The 16,004-nt window shown below is 45.0% G+C and overlaps 1 protein-coding gene and 1 long non-coding RNA gene across 7 annotated transcripts in view; one reads left to right on the top strand and one right to left on the bottom strand.

Annotated features, from left to right (window-relative positions):
- Positions 1-5,290: 5,290 nt before the first annotated feature.
- CIRBP (cold inducible RNA binding protein) lies at positions 5,291-12,166 on the bottom strand. Of its 6 annotated transcripts, none has more exons than XM_074204546.1 (8): positions 12,061-12,166; positions 10,441-10,549; positions 10,210-10,316; positions 8,918-9,056; positions 8,734-8,818; positions 8,465-8,532; positions 5,707-5,885; positions 5,291-5,395 (listed from the first exon to the last, which is right to left on the bottom strand). In XM_074204546.1, exons 2-7 carry the CDS (start codon positions 10,541-10,543, stop codon positions 5,881-5,883), a joined length of 507 nt encoding a protein of 168 aa, XP_074060647.1. In that variant the 5' UTR covers positions 10,544-10,549; positions 12,061-12,166; the 3' UTR covers positions 5,291-5,395; positions 5,707-5,880. The 6 variants fall into 6 exon arrangements, with proteins under 6 accessions (XP_074060647.1, XP_074060648.1, XP_074060645.1 ...); XM_074204547.1 differs by having other exon boundaries at positions 8,465-8,529; XM_074204544.1 differs by lacking the exons at positions 5,291-5,395; positions 5,707-5,885 and adding an exon at positions 6,350-7,984.
- A 1,096-nt stretch (positions 12,167-13,262) lies between these two features.
- LOC141497534 (uncharacterized) overlaps positions 13,263-16,004 on the top strand; it is a 60,280-nt gene continuing 57,538 nt past the window's right edge. The window contains exons 1-2 of the long non-coding RNA XR_012471349.1: positions 13,263-14,025; positions 15,838-15,978. This is a non-coding gene — a long non-coding RNA (uncharacterized LOC141497534). The remainder of the gene's footprint in view (positions 14,026-15,837; positions 15,979-16,004) is intronic.

Raw genomic sequence — 16,004 nt, 5'->3', positions numbered from 1 at the left:
GGCAGAGTAGACTAGAACCTTGGTCTCAATTCTTGGTCTGTGCTCAACCAAAAGTCACAAACTCTCCCAATTTTTAAACTAAAAATATTTATTTAAAATACTCAAATTATTTAAATAAAAATTTATTTAAATATTTAAAAAAGAAATTCCATTTATTTTTGGCAATATATTGACACACCTTCAACTGTATGCACTAAAGATCATTACTTAAGTTTTACAAGAAAAGGGAAGCAAGACTGGATTCTCCACTGATCCCCAAAAACCTCCTCCAACACAGACACATTTAGTGTAGTCTGAAATTTGCCTTATAAATCAGTAACAAATTTGCCTTAAGTACCTATGGTGTCTCATAATCTATCCAAATCTCATTGCTGGTAGCAACCAAGCAACTATTCACTCCTCAGAGTTGCAGTGACCGCACTTACCCAGCCCCCTTCCCAATGCAGTCTCAAGTAAAATGTCATTCTGTTGGGAAAGTGCTCCCTCATGAAGAGGCCTTCTCCCATGCCATAATTCTATTTCTTTTTTTTTGTTTTGTTTTTTAGGTTTTTTCAAGACAATGGGGTTAAGTGGCTTGCCCAGGGCCACACAGCTAGGTAATTATTAAGTGTCTGAGACTCGAGTTGAACTCAGGTACTCCTGACTCCAGGACTGGTGCTCTATTCACCATACCACCTAGCTGCCTCACTTGCCATCTAACAATCTTGGATCATCAATGAGTTAGAAGCAAAATTAAGTTGTGAAAGGCAGATGACAATCTCACATGAGTTAATAGCACATAGAAAGTCAAATACAGAAAACCAAGTTACATCACGGCATAATAACTTACAATGGCCCTGGTTCATTAAAGTGAAAATCTTTCTTCATCTAGTACAAATCCATGCCTTACATTCTCTCATGCTAAAGAGCCTACAACTAGTCTATGATTTAAGACCTCCAAGGATGGAAGTACCTTCTAATCAATGATTTCTTCCTTATTTGGAGAAAAACTCTGCACCTCCACCTCTACTCTGCATCCTTCCTCATTCTCTGGGCTCAAGAAAAACCAGTCCAATTCTCACTTAATATCCTGATTTCAAATTAGGGCTCTTGTGTCAAAGGGATCATTTCCTTGATAGGATTCTTCCAATTCCCACAGTATAAATGAGAAGTTACTGGGTTGGTTGTTTCTCAATTTTTTCCCAATGAGATTTCAATATCTATCATAAATTGGCATAAGAAATTAAATAGGAATTTTGGGGGAGTTATGCCGAAGCCACAGACAAAAATTTAGAAACTAAGAAATTCATTAAATTATATAAATGTACATATATATATATATATAGATATAGATATAGTGTCAACATATTTTATCATTTAATATAAATTCAGACCTCTAGAACAAAAGGAGGGTCAAAACATTTTACTCAAACTTTCTAGATCTCAGGGATATGGAGGAACCAAGGATAACTGTTAATAGTTTAGGGTTAGGCTAAATCCAAAAGGCTGTTTGGTATATAGACTCAAAAATGAAACTAAATTGGAAGTTTCATCTCTTTTATTTCATGACAAAATTTTTTCAGACTGGCTCTTCTTATAACCTTGGCTGTCAAATGCATCTCAATCCTCTCAGCGCTTGAAATAAGGCAATTTAATTTCCTGATTTCATTCACCACTAGAAAGACAAATCTTAAGAAGTATTTGTGAGTAATCTACTTCCACAATGCCTTTTTTTTTTAAGGTTTTTGCAAGGCAGTGGGGTTAATTAGCTTACCCAAGGCCACACAGCTAGGTAATTATTAGGTGTCTGAGATCGGATTTGAACCCAGGTACTCCTGACTCCAGGGCTGGTGCTTTATCCACTGTGCCACCTAGCCGCCTTCACAGTGCTTTTTAAGAGTGACAAAGTTCTTTATTCACAATCACCCTGGGAAGATGTGGGAGCCAAGATGGTGGAGTGAAGGCAGGAAATCCGGGCAGCTCTCCCCCACACCACTCCACACACCTCTAAATAATGACTCTTACCAAATTCTAGAGGGGCAGAGCCCACAGAAAGACTGAATGAAACAATTTTGCAGTCAAAGATAACTCGGAAGATCCATGGGAAAGGTCTGTTCCACTAGGCTTAGAAAGGGTCACAGTGCAATCCGGCCACACTGGAGCAAACTGGAGTCACCCAGGAACAGCCATGGCAGTGGGGGCGCCTCTCGGCCCAGGGATTGTGTAGGACAACTTGGAAGGTCAGTGAATTGCAGAGCCCAGGTCAGCCCAGTCCTGGCCTTGGGAACCAAAAGCAGGCCTGGGGAAGACACCCAGTAGCTGCTTCCAGAGCACAGGGCTCTATTGATTTGTCTATACTTGGATCCAGGTCAGTCTGGGCCCCAGTCTTAGGAAAAGGAGTTTTACAGCCATAGCTTAGCAGGGAACCCCCTCACTGTTCCAGGGCAGAAGGGAGTGCTTGTGATCATCCACAGACCAGAGCACAGGCCAGGAGAGCAGTCAGTTTCTCATAAGACCTTGAAGGAATTGAGGTCCCTGGGAGGGGGGCTGTCCCTGAAAACTGCTGCTAAACCCTCAGACTCTTGGGGGAAAAGTCCACCCTCCACCTTGGAAGCAGAGCCCCACCTTAGCAAAGAGTTAAAATCAAGTCATAGGCTGGGGAAATGAGCCAACAACAGAAGAAAAAAAAAATCTGACTATAGACATTTACTGTAGTCCCATGGAGGATCAGAATACACACTTAGAAGATAACAAAGTCAAAATTTTTATACCCAAAGCCTCTAAGAAAACTACGAATTGGTCTCAGGCTATGGAAGAGTTCAAACAAGATTTTGAAAATCAAGTAAAGGAGGTAGAGGAAAAATTGGGAAGAAAATGAGAACATGGGAAAATCATGAAAACCAAGTCAGAAGCTTGGTGAAGGAATTACAGCAATTTTTTTTAATATTTTTGTGAGGCAAATGGGGTTAAGTGACTTGCCCAAGGCCACACACCTAGTAATTTAAGTGTCTGAGGACGGATTTGAACTCAGGTACTCCTGACTCCAGGGCCGGTGCTCTATCCACTGTGCCACCTAGCTGTTCCCCTGAAGGAATTACAAAAAAAATACTGAAGAAAATAACATCTTAAAAACCAGTTTAGGTCAAATGGAAAAAGCAGTTCAAAAGGAGAGTGCCTTAAAAAGTGTAATTGGCTAGATGAAAAAGGAGATTCAAAAGCTCTCTGAAGAAAATAATTTCCTCCAAGATAGAATGGAGCTAAGGGAAGTGGATGACTTTGTGAGAAATAAACAATAAAACAAAACCTAAAGAATGAAAAACTAAAAGAAAATGTAAAATATCTACTACAGTCATTACATATAATATTACAGTTGGAAACACAACCTGGAAAACAAATCCAAAAGAGAACTTTAAAATTATTGAGCTACCTGAAAGTCATGACTTCATTTTTCAAGAAATAATCTAGGAGGGGCAGCTAGGTGGCGCAGTGGATAGAGCACCGGCCCTGGAGTCAGGAATACCTGGGTTCAAATCTGGTCTCAAACACTTAATAATTACCTAGCTGTGTGGTCTTGGGCAAGCCACTTAACCCCATTTGCCTTGCAAAAACCTCAAAAAAAATATTATCTAGAAAAGATATCCTAGAAGCAAAGTATAAATAGAAATTGAATCTACTGATTATCTCCTGAAAGAAATCCCCAAATAAAAAACCCCCAGGCCTATCATGACCAAATTCAGTAACTCCCAAGGCAAGGAGAGAATATTACAAGCAGCCAGAAAGAATTCAAATATTGTGAAGCTCCTACATTAAGGGATCATAAGGCTTGGAATGATATTTAAAAAGGTAAAAGAGCTTGGATTACAACCAGGAATCAATTATCCAGAAAAACTGAACATTCTTGGGGAGGCTAGGTGGCACAGTGGATAGAGCACTGGCCCTAGAGCCAGGAGTACCTGAGTTCAAATCTGCCCTCAGACACTTATTACCTGGACTTTGGGCAAGCCACTTACCCCACTACCTTGCAAAATACAAAAAACAAAAAAAAAACCTGAACATCCCTTTTCAGGGAAAAAGACTTTCAATGGAATAGGGGACTTTCAACCTTTCCTATTGATGACCAGAACTGAACAGAAAGGAAAGAGGGATCTTTTGAGTAAAAGACTCAGGTGAAACAGAGGGCAGATGGGAAGGGCAAATTATGAGGGATTTAATAATCAACTGCTTGTACTCGTGCATGTGAAGATGATACTGATAACTCATATGAAAAGGGCAGCTAAGAGGGAGCTGAATATGAAGATAAAATTATAAAGACTGAGTTAATGGTAAAAAAGCAAGGGGCAGCTAGGTGGCGTAGTGGATAAAGCACCAGCCCTGGAGTCAGGAGTACCTGGGTTCAAATCCGGTCTCAGACACTTAATAATTACCTAGCTGTGTGGCCTTGGGCAAGTGACTTAACCCCTTTGCCTTGCAAAAACCTAAAAAAAAAAAAAAAAAAACGTACTGGGGAAAGAGGCAAGGTGGTTCACATAAAAGAAAAAGCTTTTGTAATGGAGTGGAAGGAGAAGGGGAATGAGGAAACCTTCACTCATAAGTGTCTTGGAGGAAATAAAATACACACTCAATTGGGTACAGAAACCTATCTTACCCTAGAGGAAAAAGGGATGGGAGAAAGGGGACAAGGGGAAGGAATAGAATGGGAATGGGGAGGAATCAAGAATGCGGGGAAATAAAGCAATAGCAACTGAGGAAAAAATATCGAAGCAATTTCTGATAGACTTATAAAGAATGCTATCCATCCCAAAGACAAAACAGATGATATCTGAATACAGATTGAAGCACTTTATTTATGGGGGGGAGATTATGTTCATTTTTAATGACAATTATAATATGAAAATAAATGCTTTACAAAAAAAATCAACTAATGCTCAAAAAATTCACTGACCCCTTCATCTAATTAAGAAAAGCACCATTTTAATAAACATTAAACATTCAAAAACAAAACAATCACCCTAGGAAGCCGATACAAGTAGCACTTCCATCAGTGATTTAATTATGCTAGGGAGAGGTCCCAGGATGCCTGACAATGGCAAAACTGAGATTCAAATCCAGCACCCAAGTATTCTTGGTAAATCCCATCCTAGAATTCACATCTGGTTAACTGAGTGATTCTGGGGGAATCTTATGGTCCTACAACAAAACAGGACTATCTTTGGCTAAGAAAATATACACCACAAAATCAAAGGTTCTTATATCCATTTTAAATCATTTATTCAGATTTCCCAATTTCAAATGAACTATTACTACAAACAAGCATTTTTCTAATGGTTTTATTCTTCCAATCATATTCTAATATACACAAGTCTCAAACTCTGAAGGCCAAGTCATAGCTTCCTTTTTTTGGTCTTCTCTGAAGTTCCTATTTAGAGAAAATGAAAAAAATTAAATGAGAAATTTGAGTCATAAGAAAAATTCCTTTCCTAGCCCTGTGAGGGGGAGGCAGGTGATATGATTACCACCCCCCCATACCACCACCATCTGACATGACTAGATTGGTGACTGATTAAGGCAGCCTATCAGCAGAATTGGAAGAAACTGGCATTCTTTCAATCCTGACAACAACAGAGGCCATGACAATTAAATAAACTGGTCCTTAAACCAAAGTTAACAATTCTTCAGAGCCAGACCTAGGTTCTTAAGGAATTAGCTGATCCATGCTGGCAGACTTACATTAATAAGTAAAACAGGTCAAGTCTCAAATTCTCCAGCCTCCCCAGGAAACCATTCCAGGTAAGGGAGTGAGTGCTCAAGCACAAGTAGACTTCAGTGGCTGCCTCTAGGGAGTCCTTAAGTCAGACACCACGGTCCTCGGCCACCTTCCTGGGTATTATTGCTTCACTTTCTTCAACCTGTCAAAGTAAATGGGCGTTATTAACCCCATCCACAGCAGGACTCTCAGATGCCCCTCCCCACCACCCCAAAAACAGTTCACATCATTTACAAGGGTTTCACAAGCCATTCACTGAACCCATCACATCACAGAAGCACAGTTGTGGGCAAAGGTTTCCAGGGCTGGCTGATATACCAGCCAATGTCACATTTCATCCTTAAGCAGAGACAGTTAAATCACTTCTGATATGGCTGCTTAGGGAGAGTGTGGGCTATGGGGAAAAAAATGGCAACAAGGAGATGGCAAAGAAAGCTACACTTAAGTGACTTAATGAAGTCTAGGAAGATTCTCAATAGATGAATAAAAATCCAAAAGGCAGGGAATTCAGTTGTTTCCAATCTTGCTTACATACCTACTAGCAAGACATGACTGTGTACCCAGATCTGACCCATGGAACGAAATATCTGTGCCACACACCAAGGATTGCAATAGGCATGATTTTAATTTGCTTTTTTTTTTCTCTTGGTTGACTTAAAATAGTCAAAAAAAGGAACATTCCACAGGCACATTAGACTTTCAAATGAGCTCTCAACAAGAGGAAGGATGCGGACATGAGCAAAAGGGAGTTACCTCGAATTACAGGACTATTTCCACATATGAACTAGCCAAGAAAGCAGCCTTCGTCTCAGAGGTTTCTCTGTTGGGAGGCACAACACTTCTTTTCTCCAGGGACACTGCAGTTTTCCATATGCTAGCAGAGAATTCTTAGAACTTGTAAGGCAAGGACAAAGCTAGCTAATAGTAAGTCAATTTCTTAGTTGTTGATTTTTTTTTCCTTGTCTACCTTGGAACACTGTGCTACTCCAGTTATCACAAGACTTGGTTCTAGACTAAAGTTTGTCAATGTTCTGGTACAATGGTGCTCAAACAGTTACTGAATTAAACTTGCCACCAGTCCTCTGGCTTTCAAATGAGTCAAGTGACACAAATTCGATTACAGCTCAAGCTTTGCCTATTCCACGTGTCTGGCCATGCAGACAACAGTGCAACAGGTTGTCATCCTCAAAGAGTGAAGTCATGCTTAATGTACTCAAGTGTACCAGCATGGGCTCTCTTAACTTCTCAGTTTGGTTTCTGCTGGTCAGAAGTCTGACTCTCGTCAGCCAATTCCTCCACCTACACTCTCTGCCCTGTGGTCTGCTTTGTCACTTGCTGTCAGAACGTCAGACATCCAGCAAAGGGGTGTGTTGTGCATTGAAAGGTAAATGTCAGGAGCACAGTTCATTTCAGACGGTCTTTTAATAGGCTTCGTAAAGCCAAAGAAAACTGTATTACAAGAATTCCTTAACCACTTCAAATACAATATCAATGGAATATGCATACTTCTTCCAGTAAAAAAAGGACAATATAAATAAACATTTTCAAGAACCTCTTTTATGGAAAGTTTGCAAGTCTATTTCTGGGTAATTTACAGTATACAGTAAAAATACCTTTATGCAGAGTGAACATACAAGCAGTTTCTCTTTAGATATACCAAGGTGGTCTGCCTCTCCATAAACCCTCACGGCTGCATTCCTACCTTGCTACACTAAAGGAAGGTTACAAAAAGTTGAAGGTAACGCACTTAAAAAAAAAAAAAAAGCCAAACCTCCACAGCTTGTTCAGCTTCCCGTGAACATTGAATTTAAGGTCCTTTTCTAGCTCAAAGAAAACCGAACCAGGGCCCCCAATTTCACAAGTTTTTTTTGTAAAAAGAAAATTTTTTTTAAAAATTAAAAAAAAAAATCAAAGAAAAAAAACAACAGAAAAGAAAACCACCACACCTTGGCTCATGACGAAAAGAAAAAATAAAATCCGAAGTGCTTTCAAAAATGTTTTTTAAAAAAACACCCAAGAACAGACAAGAGCTTTCTTAAAGGAAAAGTCTAATTAGGCCATCTCATGTCCGAAGCTGTCAGGCTGTGTTTGACAAGATCAGAACTGATAATACTACAAAAGTGAATACAAGTAGATGGGTACTACACAATAACGATTCAGCGAAGCTCCAAAAATCTTTATAAATACAGCCATTGGAAGGACGATCTTGATTCAGGAAGGATTTTTACTCGTTGTGTGTAGCTGAGGACAAGAAGCAGGCACAATTGTAAAGGCACTGAAGCACATGACAAGTTGTAGCATTTCACTCCCCTGAATTACTGCGGAGGCTAGGCCACTACATGATCCTAAGGAGAATTCCCCCCCCCAATGTCTAAAGCGTATTAGGACACGCTCCGAGGTCTGCATCGTTAGGAGGTCAGAGAAGGGGACACTAAAGATGCTTTGCAGCTCCAACTAAGGCCTATACATGCATTAACACTAGGTAAGTTGTTTTCTTTTTCTTTCTTTCTTTTTTAATTTTTAACTTTTTTTTTTGGTAGAAAATGGTTCCTCGCACCAAGACCTGACAGAATGGACTTGTTCCTTACGGGAAAAGCACCGTGATAAGGTCTGAGCGTTGAGAGCCTTAAAGTTACTTCCAGAGATCAGTACAAGGTCATGGAGTCAAGATTCAGAGTTCCCACATACTTTGGCGGCGTTCCCTTTTGAACCAAGACTTACCATAACTGTCATAGCTGTCTCTGTAAGATCCTCCTGAAGACCGGTCACCGTAGCCTCCTTGACTCCTGCTGGAAAATCAAATGGACAAGTGGTGACTTTGAGGTGTTTCTAAACAGCTAGCTACACAGGGGAGGTGGGGTACCTTCTGCACACAACTACATTTCCACATATCAGAAAGAGTTTCTGTTGCAGTACTGAGGATCAGTAGTTTCATAGTTATAGTCAGCATTAAGCCAGACAAACCTATAAGAGCAACAACCCATCCTTACCTGCTGCTGTAATAATCTCTGGAACCTCCATATCCCCCACTTCTTGATTCAAATCTGCTTCCCCCATAACCGCGGTCTCCACCTCCTATGTACACAGAAGAGAAAGAATGACTATCAACACCTGCACTTAAAAACATAACAAGAGTTTAACAGCATGTTTCCATTCATTCCTTTTAGCACTCACCTCTAGAAAAACCACGGCCTCTACCCCGGCCTCCACGGAAGAATCCTCGGCCACTGGATGAACCTCCTCGGTACCCACGGGACCGGTTTTCCGATGATTTGCCTGCCTGGTCAACTCTAATCTGCCGCCCATCAACAGACTGCAAAGCAATTATTTCAAGACTAGCTTTAATATTACAGACATGGAGATCTGTCATACCTACTTTCCCCCAGATTTCTCCCCATCCCTATAAATATGCCCACGTCTCTTCCATCCTTAAAGAATTCTCATGTAATCTTTCCTTCCCGCTATACTCTCTTCTGCCAATTGTGCTTAACGACCTCAAAAAGGCCATCTACAATGAGCATCTCTCCACTCATTCTTAAAAAAAAAAACAACAACCCACTTGAAATAAAAACTTGGTTAAAGAAAACGTCTAAGAATTATGTCATCTCATGCCCAAAGCTGACAGGTTATGTTTCACAAGATCAGAACTGAGACTACACCAAAATAAAACACTTCCACCTTTATTGATAGTCAGGACTCCTTAGATTCTAGTCCTAGCTCCATCATAACGCTTGATAACAACTCATTCCGAGTCTCAAGATATCCAATTGTAAAAGGGAAAATAGTATTAGATTATTTCTAAGGTCCCATATCTGGCTCTAACATTTATTAAGCACCTGTGTGCAGAGCACTGTGCTTGGGAGAGACAAAGCTTGGATGAGACACTATTCTTGTCCTCCTGGGGAGAATTAGTCTCATACAATAAACCAATTTTAAAAGAAAGTATTAATTATTTAAATACATAAAAATAGTAGATTTGGGGAAGAAATCAAAATGCTTCTTGTAGACAATCTGAATTGGGTCCTAAGGGAAGATATTCTTAGTCATAGAACAGCCTGAACAAAGGTATGGAAGGAAGGAGAGCACTGGGGGTGTTGAGAAACAACAAAGAGTAGGCTAGTTTGGCACATGGTAGGGAAGTAATATGATATTAAGGCTAGAGAAATAAAGTGGCAACAGATGGTGCAAAGGCTTCAGTGCCAAACCTTAAAATAAAAAAAAAATTTTATACTTTATAACTGGTAGGCAAATAGACCACTGAAGGCTTCCAAGGAGAGCAGTGATGTAACCAGAACTATGAACAAGAAATTAAGTGACAGGGAGAGGTGAAAGCTAAGGCAGACAACCTGGTAGGAAGATGATACTGCACAGTCCAAAGAGGTGGTAATGAAAAGCCCAGATTAAACTCAATTATTAGCATTTTACTCTAATCAAGCCATCAAGAAGGGAATGTTACCAGCCCTTACCTTTCCATTCATGGCCATCATTGCATCTTTAGCATCATCTATGTTCTCAAATGTGACAAAGCCAAAGCCTCTGGATCTCTGAGTCTCCCTGTCTTTCACAACAACAACTGGAAGGGAAAGGGGAAGATTAGTCATCATAAAGAATGGAGCCACCACCTCCAATCAACCCCATCTCCAAATCCTCAAGCAAGAGAAACTCCCTAAAACACAGAAAACTTGATTCAAACTTACCTTCAGCAATCTGTCCATACTTTGAGAAGACCTGTTCCAATGACTGCTCATTGGTATCAAAACTCAGTCCACCAACAAAAAGTTTCCCTTCATCTGATGCCATCTTGACCTAATGAGAAAGAATTTTCTGTTTAGAGCAAAATTGCTGCATTTTCACCTATTTGCCAAACTCCCTCTTCAGAACCAAGACTCCCAAACAACAACTGGGGTGTTGGCTTGTGCAACACTGCAACCACAATTCCGAGCCTTGGATTATAATCCCTAAGAAACTAATCCTCTCACCTGGTCAGAACCAGAAAAAAATTTGTAAAAAGGAGCTGGAGAAGTTGGATGGGGCAAGAGTCAGAAGGACATCAGTGACTTCAGAATTAAAAAAAAAAAAGAGACCCAAGTAGATTCGCAGCTTTGCCAGAAGAAAACTTTTAGAGTTCGCTTTTAATCTGGGATCTCTATCTAAATTGCTTTAGATCACTGATTAGAACCCTTTCCCAGTTTCGATAGGACAAAAAAAAGTCCTTGGATCAGAGCTGGGACTTTATCTGACATACAACACTTTCGTTTTACCGAGACCCAGAAACATCAAGCAGTTTGCCTATGGGTCATACAAATATTAAAAAAAGCAGAAACATGATCAGAGATAGCTTTTGGTTAATAAAATGATACCTAGGCCCCTAGGAGAGGTTACCACGGCATATTTACAAACCAGGAGGAACCCATAGGATGACTTCAAAACTCAGAGGCCTTAGATAGTATTTAATGCAGCCCCAAAAGTGCCTTCCCTAAAACCACCTAAGGCCCAAGTCCCTTTCTTCTTTGGCCTCAGTTTCCCCAGTGTCAATATGCTGCTGCTCTATGTCCACTAACCAACAAGGCGCTGGGGCGCGGTGGGCGTGGCACCAGAGGCCCGGATGACTCAGGGCGGCCCGGGGATGCCGCGGGCGGCGGGATGCTGGGGCCGCGGGGTCCGGCCCACCTCGGGGCCTACCCTGCTCCCCGGGCCACGGGGGCCCTGCTCAAGATGGCCGCCGACCACGTGGCCCGCAAGGCTCCTCGAGCACCTTCCTCAAGTAGGAACTAAGCCAGCTCCCCCCTAAGTCGGGGCCCCCTCTCTCCTTCGTGGTATAGTCCACCCGGGGCGCCCCCCGCGCCGTCCCGTCCCCCCTCCGCTTGCCCCCGCCAGCGGCCGCCTCTTTGTGCGCATGCGTGCGGAGCCCCCGCCTCGCCTCCCTGCGCCATTCCATCCGGGTATCACCGACGGTCCCCGCCATTTCGCTAAGCGCCCGCCAAGATTCTCGGCCGCCATTTTGCGGCAAAGCCGCAGAGAGCCCACCTAACCCGCCGGCCCCCCGGGACGCAGCCACGGCGGCACCTTTCCTTCGGCGGGTGGCCGCCGCCGCCGCCGAGCCCACCCGGACCCGGCGGGCGGGCCGGCCCCGGACCACGGCCCCCTCCCAGGGGGGCGTGCCTGTGCCTAGGCCTGTCTCCGCCCAGGCGCCGGGCCGCCCGCCGTCTCCTCCCTCCTTGCTTCTCCTCCCCCCCCCGCCCCCCAGACCCCGACCACCCCCCCGGGCCTCCCAGCTCCGCGGGCTCGGCCGAAGCGGCCGGGGCGGGCTCCCTCACCGGGGTGCTGCACGGGGCGGGAAGGACGAGCGGGATCGGCGGACAGATCAGAGCGACCGGAGCCTCCTAACGGGAAAATGAGCGGCGCGCCCAAGAGCTCGGGCTTATATAGGCTGCCGCGAAGCCCCGCCCCGCGGCCCCGCCCCCCCGAGCCCAGAGGGCCAATCAAAGGGGCCGAAATCCGGCCGCTGATTGATATTCATGAGAGTCGGCGAGCTCTCCCTCCTCTCCCCGCCCCTCCCCGCTGTGCGGAGGGATTGGCGGGACCGGGCGGCCGCTCGTCCGCAGTCCCCCTCCCCTCGGGGTGAAGGGGCCTCTGACCCCGTCTGCAGAGAAGCGGGGCCGGGAAGACGGACGGGGATTGGAGGCGGGGCCGAGGTCCCGCCTCCCCCGGGGCGGGGCTGACCCAGTTTGGCGCGCTCTCCCTCCGGCACTGCGGCGGATGAACAAAGGAGCTGCCGCAGGACCCGGGGCCGCCCCTCCATCTCCGCGGCCCGGACCCCGCCTCCCCGGGCCCCGCCCCCCGGCCGCCGAGCCCCGCCCCCGCGGCGCCCGGCCCTGCCACGAGGAGTCCGGGCTCCCCCAGCCCCGCCCCCGCGCGGCCCGCCCCCGCCGCCAACGGCCCTCCCCGCCCCCCGCGAGTCACCCCCGGCTCGGCCCCGCCCCGCTCCGCTCCCGCGGCCCCGCCGCACCTGTCGGGCGGGAACCCCCCGGGGCACGCGGAGCCCGGAGCCGGGCGCCCCTCGGGGGAGCGGGGAGCGGGGAGCGGGGAGCCCGGGGCGGGGAGCGGGGAGACGGGCGCCCCTCGGGGGAGCGGGGAGCGGGGAGCCGGGAGCCTGGAGCAGGAAGCCGGGAGCGGGGAGCCGGGGAGCCCGGAGCCGGGAGACGGGCGCCCCTCGGGGGAGCGGGGAGCCCGGAGCCGGCGCCAGCACTTGCCTCTGCGGCCGAGGCTGCTTCGGGCTTCGGAGCCGCGTGGCCCCGGGCAAGTCACGTCCTGCCACGTGGAGACTCGCCCGCGCAGTGCGGGTACGTGCGGGACTTTGAACTTGCCGAGAGTCCAGCCGCCACGCACGTGTAGCCAATGGACGACGTGACAGGAAAGCCCCGGCCCAGGCCTGTGCGCGCCGGTAGTGCCCGCGCGCCGGTAGTGCCCGCGTGCCAGTGTGCCCACCCGCCGGTAGTGCCCGCGTGCCAGTGTGCCCACCCGCCGGTAGTGCCCGCGCGCCAGTGTGCCCACCCGCCGGTAGTGCCCGCGCGCCAGTGTGCCCACCCGCCGGTAGTGCCCGCGCGCCGGTAGTGCCCGCCCGCCGGTAGTGCCCGCGCGCCAGTGTGCCCACCCGCCGGTAGTGCCCGCCCGCCCAAGCATTCGCCCAGCCAAGGGGCTGAAGTGCTCTCCCCTGCCCTCCCGGCTTTCCTCGCCATCCGCACCTGGTCTTAACTAACGTTCCTGCCTTCCCCCCGACCTTAGCTCCCATTTGCCCCATCTGTATCTTGCGGTTTGGGGGCATATGGTTTCTCAGCCCCAACTAGATTGGAAGCGCCTTGAGGGCAGGGACCGGCTTTTGCATCGCACCACATAGACGGAGCTTAAGAAATCCTTCTTGACTTGACTATAAAGGTAATAGAGGACCTGGCAGAACCACGGCATCGGAACGATCCCGGTGCCCTGGCCCTCAAGCCTCCAGCACACCTTGTCTGGGCCTGGATTCAGGGAGAATTTGATGTACATCCCACCTTTCAACTCCTACCAACCGCGTCTGCTTGGGCCCAGTTGATCAATCACTGTCGCTCTAAGTTTGCTCAGGAATAACCAAGGAAGCGGTACCTGTCACCCAGGTTGTCGAGATTCCATTGAGATTACGGAAAGAGATTTAAGAAGTTACTTCCCCCAAAGCAATCAGCCTTAATACAGCTAAGAAGTGTTTGAGGTTGAATTTGGACTCAAGTCCTCCCGACTCTCGGGTGGTAAGATTTAAGAACTACCAAGCATCTTACAAAAATGGAATGTTTGTCAGCTTTCTAATGTCATTCTTACTCAAGGACTTTTTATATTTTACAGATAAAGGTACCAGCATAGCAGTCAGGTTGTCCATCTGTCCTCACTTGTTCTAATTACATGACTGGTTCATTTTTTCCAATTCCTTATTTCCTCAATAACACCCTCTTATGGTAGTTCTTGCACCCAGGTTATGGTTGGGAATATGCTTCAAAGTCAGTGCAGTTAGAGAAACTATTTGGAGGTCGGGGGTGGCCCAGAGGGGAAATATGTTAAAAGTATGTGACACCGAAGAAATTTAGATAATTGATACAATTTAAGAATAGGAACCATTCCCTATTAGATGATCAGTCAAATAATATGGTCAGGCATTTTTCAAATGGTCACATGAAAGTTCCAAATCACTAATTAGTATAATACAAATTATAACACTAAACTGTTAACCTCGTGCCTCTCATTGGCAAAGATGAAAAATGGAAAATAGCAATTGATGGAGGACCTATGGTAGGAGGGGCACACTAATGCCTTGAAAGTGAAGTTATAAATTGATCCAAAGTGACTTCATACTTTTTTCCCAACAATCTACTACTAGGCCTATACCCCCAAAAAGCAAAGTCATACATAAAGAACTAAAATTTTTACATTAAAAACATTTACAATGATATGTTTTTATTGATGGAAAAAATTGGAAATAAGGCTACCCATCAATTATGGAATAGCTGCACAAATTATGGTTTAAGAATATAGTGAATAATATATTACCATTAAAAACAATGAATAATATGGAGAACCTCAAGATTTGTGTAGTGAGAGCCAGTCCCATGCTCAGATCTGTTCCTCATGGTATCAGTTGATATATATATATATGTGGCCGGCACTGGGAAGACACATATTTTGGTGTGACATAGCAAACCCTCAGTGGTCCCTTGGTGCTCTCCTTGCCTGCCCTATGGTAGTAAATTTGTCCCAACAGTCCTAAGTAGGTGTTTATTGAGCCAAAGAGAATGAGAACAGACAGCTCTTCCCCCTCACTTTAGGGCAAGAGCTCTTAATTATGTCATGGGCCCTTTTGGCAGTCAGCCTGGTGAAGTCTGTGAACCCCTTTACAAAATCATGTTTTCATATGCTTAAGATAAAATATATGGGACTACAAAGGAAAACAATTCTTTTGAAACACTTATCAAAATAGTTTTAGAACAAGTTCACAGACCCTCAGTTTAAGAGGGTTCTTGCATTACAAGGTAGGCTCCCTAGGATTGACACCAGTTCAATTTGTAATCCTAGGTACAAAGCAGAGAGCTGGTACAGTACCTCGGCCTCTGTGGGTCCAGCAGTGGCTCCTCCAGGTTGAAATTGTATGAACTCAGAGAGAAAAACTATTAACAAGATGACTACAATAATACAAAGGAAAACAATTTTGAAATATTTTTTGCATGGAAGATCACAAGTTGTGATTTCAGAAAACTGAAGGTGAAGCCCTTGAACTCTCCCTTCTTGGCAAAGAGGATTAGTGGGTAGTTACAGAAATAAAAAAGAAAAAAATAATGAAACATTTAAACATACATAGAAACAGCAAAAATAATTTTTTGGAAAATTAAACAGGAAAATTGTTACTACATTTTTTTAAATTTAAGAAGATTTTTTTTAAGTTCATGATTTCAAACAATCATCTTTTTTGTTTTCTATCTATTGAAATGTTTGTTGATGACTGGTTTAAAAATAAACAATAAAATTAGCTTATTTATTGCCCTTTGACTCACCATAATTTTGATTTTTTTCAGAGATTGGCATTCCAGAATTTCAGCTGGATTCCCAGAATTAGTTGATGACTGTATGATCTCATTCATGAGGATAGACTCTCCTCCAAGAGAGATTGCAAGTCTGTGCAATTCTCATCCACGGGCTGTGAAAAATCTCCAAAGGTGGGCACCATCCAAAGGATAGAAAC

Source organism: Macrotis lagotis, chromosome X (genome assembly GCF_037893015.1).
Source record: "Macrotis lagotis isolate mMagLag1 chromosome X, bilby.v1.9.chrom.fasta, whole genome shotgun sequence".
Classification (NCBI taxonomy): domain Eukaryota; kingdom Metazoa; phylum Chordata; class Mammalia; order Peramelemorphia; family Peramelidae; genus Macrotis; species Macrotis lagotis.
This window is presented reverse-complemented; position numbering and strand designations above follow the sequence as displayed.

Coding starts and splice junctions, on each gene's coding strand:
- CIRBP (XM_074204541.1), bottom strand. CDS start 10,543: ATGGCATCAGATGAAGGGAAACTTTTTGTTGGTGGACTGAGTTTTGAT. Junction 9,057..10,209: donor TGATGGCCATGAATGGAAAG/GTAAGGGCTGGT, acceptor ATTGCTTTGCAG/TCTGTTGATGGGCGGCAGAT. Junction 8,819..8,917: donor AGGCCGTGGTTTTTCTAGAG/GTGAGTGCTAAA, acceptor CTGTGTACATAG/GAGGTGGAGACCGCGGTTAT.